The sequence below is a fragment of the Mercenaria mercenaria genome, chromosome 7 (assembly GCF_021730395.1).
Source record: "Mercenaria mercenaria strain notata chromosome 7, MADL_Memer_1, whole genome shotgun sequence".
Lineage (NCBI taxonomy): Eukaryota > Metazoa > Mollusca > Bivalvia > Venerida > Veneridae > Mercenaria > Mercenaria mercenaria.
Genome location: NC_069367.1, coordinates 36,210,018 through 36,216,055, shown reverse-complemented (window position 1 = coordinate 36,216,055; position 6,038 = coordinate 36,210,018). Strand labels below are relative to the sequence as shown.

The 6,038-nt window shown below is 36.4% G+C and overlaps 1 protein-coding gene across 1 annotated transcript; it reads left to right on the top strand.

Moving 5' to 3' along the window:
- The first annotated feature begins 232 nt into the window (after window positions 1-232).
- On the top strand, window positions 233-4,685 carry LOC123549556 (serine/threonine-protein phosphatase 6 regulatory ankyrin repeat subunit A-like). Its single transcript, XM_045337732.2, has one exon. The coding sequence runs from the start codon at window positions 488-490 to the stop codon at window positions 2,762-2,764; it is 2,277 nt and encodes a 758-aa protein (XP_045193667.2). The 5' UTR covers window positions 233-487; the 3' UTR covers window positions 2,765-4,685.
- Window positions 4,686-6,038: the final 1,353 nt, after the last annotated feature.

The window sequence follows — 6,038 nt, the reverse complement described above, 5'->3', positions numbered from 1 at the left end:
GGACAAAGATGTTTTCGAGGTTATCTCTCTTGATCACGACTCCAAAGGGTTCGAACAGTCGCAAAGTTAATTTGTGTTATACAATACGATCAGGAAGGGATATAATTAACTATCATCGACATTGCATAAGCATGCAAGAAAAAAAGGTTGCTTTTATCAATCACTATGTATGTTAAGTGGAGAGTGGAATTTTACTTGAATGGTAATGATTAAGAACATTAAAACAATCACACTGTGTAGTCAGGTATTTGTATTTTAATTTAATACTTCCCTGGTACGTATTTTTTTTCTCGAAATTTGATATATTTGCGCATGTGATTTCATGCTTGAAAAGGACTGCACAATACTATCTACTGAAATAGTATATATATTATATTTTTGACAAAGAGATTAGTTTCAAGTTACAGAAGTTGGAAATACATTCGTTAAAACCGACCAATACAGCGGAGATATAGATCACAAAGCTGCGAACAATGAGAAAATAAAAATGGCCGAGGATACTGCAAAAGACAAGACGAAAATTCAGCTATTTAATCTATTGGGATCTGTACCAACGACAGAAAGTGTGGCTTCGGAAGCTAGTGATCTTCATAAAGCTGCTGTTACCGGCGACAAGGAATTGTTAAAACAGAATCTTTCTTCCAAACAATGCGATGTTAACTTTCGGGATGAATGGGATCAAACAGCCATATATATAGCAGCAGAGAAGAGCCATAGTGAAATAGTTTCTGTCCTTATTTCGCATGGAGCTAAAATAAACGCAGACGGTGAAGATTCTTTCAAAGATACCAATCCGATGCATTGCGTTTGTGATGTACCTACTGCCGAAATTCTTCTTAAAGCTGGCGGAGATGTTAATGCAAGAGACTCGAAAGGCAATTCGCCATTACACAGAGCAGTTATGAGGGAAGACATATTGATCATATCGCTGTTATTAGAACATGGTGCAGATGTTACTATAAAGAATAACGAAGGATGGTTTGCTTTGCATACCTGCTGCAACTCATCGGGTAGCGATACCATGGTAACAGCTATGAAATCTTTAATTTCGCACGGAAGTGATGTTAATTCTACAGATCATTTTGGAATGACACAGCTTCACCACCTAGCTAAATGGTTGGCGTCAAAATTAGCAGTTAAAACTCTTGTATCAGAAGGGGCGGACTTATGTATTAGGGACTATTGTGGAAATTGCCCCGTTCATTACTTTCGTTCATATTTTAAAGACGAAGAAAAAAGTTTTATAGAGACGTTGAAAGAGTTTTTTCCGTCACACAAAACGACAAATGTGGCTGACATGAAGGGGCAGACCCCACTTCACTTAAATACAGACACATCTGCTAATGTTGTGGCAAACTTAATCAAGTGGGGCTGTAAGGTAACGGCACGAGATAATCAGGGGAAAACTGCTCTACATGTTGCAGCAGGACTGAAGAACAGCAGTTTAGAAATCGTAGACAATCTGTTCAAAAATGGTGGAAACGCAAATGAGCATGACGACTGGGGGAGAATGCCGTTACACGAGGCAGTGAAAGCAGGCAATGATGGAGTTGTCAGGTTATTAATCTCATATAATGCTGATGTAAATGCACGAGATACTCATGGTTGCTGTCCTCTTCACGAATCTGCTCTAAAAGATGATGTTCAAATTGTAGAGATGCTTATACAGAGCGGCGCTAGTGTAAATAATGTGGATAAAACCCTTTCTTCTCCTCTTCACTTTGCTGCATGGGGGAATTGTGAAAATTCGGCGAAACTTTTGCTGAAGCATGGCGCCAATCCAGAGTTGACAGATAAACTCGACGAGACACCTTTGGAAGTCGCAAAATTTAGGAGAGCTGAGATCGTTGCTCGCGTCCTTTCTGATAACACAGGGAAAAGCAATACATACACCGTAGATGAGCTTATTGAAAACCTTTGTGAATTATCTAATTGCGGTGGCAAATTCCTTACCTCCGACACCGTTTTACGAATGATTGAAAATAAAGAGATAAAGAGAAAAGGACAGCTTGATCTCCAGTCTTACCTTAAAAATATCCTAAAATCTCCTGAAATTGGTCGAGGATTTGATGACGACGAAGCGGAAGAAATTCAACTAGAAATGGAAGAGTTAATGCAGACTTTGGCAGAAATGATCGGAAAGGAAGACTGGAGATTTCGTTGTAAACTTCTTCATGCAGGAAGCACATCGGAAGGCACCAAAACGCGATGTCCAGATGAGTTTGATTACATATTTGCTTTGGAAGAGTTTAGTAAATATTGTTGGCCTGTCTTTTCAGAGCTGGACAGTAAACTCCAGTCCGAACTTTGTATACCAGCATATTACCCAAGCAGAACAGGGAGAACAGATGCCAGACCCGATTGCGTTGAACGACAAATGTCTGTGTCCTTGTCAGATTATGCGGCCATGACAATAAACAGTACACCAGAAGCAGAAGACTTTGTCAGGTTTGCTGGAGCAACAACAATGCCAGTTTACAAAATGTATGATGGATTTTCGCAACTTCTCAAAAAAATCGTCTTTAGCAAGGATTTTCCAAAACATCCGGAGCTGAGGATCATGGAGACGACCATTAATCCAGCAATGAAGCTCTGCTGGAGAGGATGTAGGTACAAGGATTTGGAAATAAGTGTTGACGTAGTACCAGCTATAACCCTGTTAAAGTGGCCGGAACAATTTAATATAGAAAAAATGATTTTAACACAAGATATTCTGCGTTTACCTAGCCTTGTTGTGCCAAAAAATGACTGCAGGACAAGATGATCTGTGGAGATGCTCCCTCGCTCCTGAGGAAACGGCTATATTCAGAGGTTACAATGAAGGTACGGTTGCATACAGAATGGAACATGACAGTCTGTCTTCAGAAGAAGACATTGAAGTTTACGAGTATCCAGAGTCCATAGTGCCATCTTACATGCTGAAAATGATGTTCTTTGCTGCCATTGAATCAAAAGCTAGAACGTCAGGGTTAGATAGTGTGTATATTGACCTTACTAAAACGTCAAGCATACCCGACATTGAAAAGGGAGAAGACAGCAAAGAAACTGTTTATGGACCAGCTGAAAAGATGTATGTAGCAGAAAAATGCTATGACTTGGACGTACCCCTTGTACTTGATGTTTTTAGGCGATGCGAGGAATGCATTGAAAATGAATTTATACCGTCATTTTTCAATCCTAAGCATAATGTTTTAGGTGCAAGTGTAATGGAGCGCGGTTTAGAAAAAGTTGCATTATTTGTTAAATTTATTCGGGGATTGTTAGAACAGCGATCCTGAACAAACTGTAAACTGTTCCTGTAGTTGTAATGGCACAAATTACTTTAACACCTATGAAAAATTAGCTCAGAATCTGTGTAATGTTAATAATGGAGTGGATCTTGCTTGTTGGTAGCACGCCACAAACACTGCTATAAAAATACTTTGTAAAGGTATATCTCTGTAAAAATCTGTCTACTAGTCTTCCTCGCTATTCGAGTTTCCAAATCCATATATATTTTATGTATATATCTTTCAAATTATTCAAATATCAAATGCTTACATATTCAGAAATAATGCATTAATTAACTGTGCAGCAACTATTGGAGCATGATATTTCGAAAATGGTGCATATTTGTCAGTGCAAATCTAATAATATTTTTATCAGATGCTTATCTTCTATTCCGAATTTTTCATATTCAGGATATATGGGATACATTTTTAGTAGGAAGTAAGTAAAGAACTCTAAAACTATATTGATCATTGGTCAAACTGTTTTTACAGAATTTATGGTCATCAATTGGTTGTGGTCAACTGATGTGTCCATATTAAAAATTTCAAATCTGTTTAAAAATATTGATAAATTAAAGGTTTCTCATACCCTGAATGTTAAAAGCATTTTGAAATCATAAGATTTTTTTTCTCTTTCTTAAAAAAAAGCAAGCAAAATATTGCATGCAGTTTTATAATACAATGAAAATAAACTTAATTTACTATATTTAGAGGCTTTCAGTGTTTAGGCTATTTAACAAATAATCAAGGCTTTCGAGCAAGTTATCGTCTAATTTACCTCGGTTCAGAGTTCAAATGCGTCGGAAATGAACCACGACGGCGTTAGCCCGAGTGGTTGGATACTGAAGCATCAGAACGATGAAGCTTGGTAAATTAGACGATAAATCACAAGAAGGCCTTGACTGTTTTCATTCTGACATGCTCATTGACATATCTTAATAAATATTATACTGGACTTCATTTACCCGAGGAGTAATTATCGGACGACAAGTGACAATTTGACGTCATAATGCTCTCTTACCGGTCCGCGCATCAACCGTTGTTTATCTCAGAATATACAGAGCTTGATTTCCTTCTTTGTTTAACTGGAAATCAAATAAGTCATGTTAGAATAATGTATTACAAAATCATGCGTTCCTTGTTAAAAGGAAGATGTAACTAATACGCCTTGGAAAAATATTGAACAGAACATAATAATTTTTAATATGGTGAAATTACTTTAATAACCAATAGTTTTTGACTTGATAATCATGACATATTCCTTTCAAAGCTACTGTCAAACCTGTGCTAAAGACACTTATGAAAACAGAGACAACCTGACCTTAAAAACTGCTAGTTTTGTTTCTTATTCTAACATTTACACTGTATATTAACTTGAGAATAAAGACCTCTGCAAATAAAGACCACTTTTTGTCTCTCCCGTGTTTTTTTTAACTGATTACAAGTTCAGAATTTAATTTATTCTCTTAAGTGAAATACTGTTTCAAACAGTGAAAATATCATTTTCATTTTTCACAAATACGAAACTACACTTGAATGCGGAAGAATTTGAACTATAAATGATGGAAAATTCATTGAAAAATATTCTTCAGTAAAGGTATACATGTATAAAAATAATAACAGGATCATAAATATTTACATTTTATCATAATAAAACGTAAAAGAAATCAGGAAACGTAATAGAAATACATGTATTTACAGTTTTTTCTACAAAGATATTCTGACGTCATGATGCAATGCACGTGAAATTGCTCGGACAAACGGGATGTAATTTGGTCAAAACCATTCAAAACCCATAAAATAAATAGAAAATGTTTGTTTCAGTGTAAGTTCGAAATATATTTTACTCGTGAACACCATAATTTCGTGAAAACATTGCATTATAGTGTTCTCTAGGTGAAAAATATTTCGATCTTACACTAAAACAAAACAATTTCCACTATATATTCATTTGCAACAGAGGCCCACATTTTGAAAAGCATGTAAAGCCAATTTAAAGCATTAACAGAGATGAAGATTTGCAAGAATACAAACATATTTGTTTTTTTTTTAAACCTTTATCCTGCTAAATTTCTAAATTGACTAGTCAGTCATGCAGTTTGGGCTGTATCACTTACGATTCAAAGGGGTGTTCACTGAAAATTTACTGACTGAATAGCAACCGGTGTTGAGGTGCAGGCTGATCTTGGCATGCACTGGTCACAAAGGCCAAATCACTTGCTGCAAGCAGGCTAAAGAGAAAGCAACCTCTATATATTCATTTGCAACAGCGGCCCACATTTTGAAAAGCATGCAAAGCCAATTTAAAGCATTAACAGAGACGAAGATTTGCAAGAATACAAACATATTTGTTTTTTTAAACCTTTATCCTGCTAAATTTCTAAATGGACTAGTCAGTCGTGCAGTTTGGGCTGTACCACTTATGATTCAAAGGGGTGTTCACTGAAAATTTACTGATTGAATAGAAACCAGTGCTGAGGTGCAGGCTGATCTTGGTATGCACTGGTCATAAAGGCAAAATCACTTGCTGCCAGCAGGCTAAAGAGAAAGCATCATTGACATTTCCTCCCTTAGAATCACTACTATAGTACAAAACTCAAAGACTTTTCAAGTCATGACAATACAGCCCACAAAAAATGTGAAAAATGAAAACAAGACGGCCATGATGATCCTGGATCTCTCACCTGAGTAATATGAACCACATACTGATGCTAAAATATTAAGAAAGTAGTTCACATTCATGGTCACTGATAGTCAGTGCTAAGATCG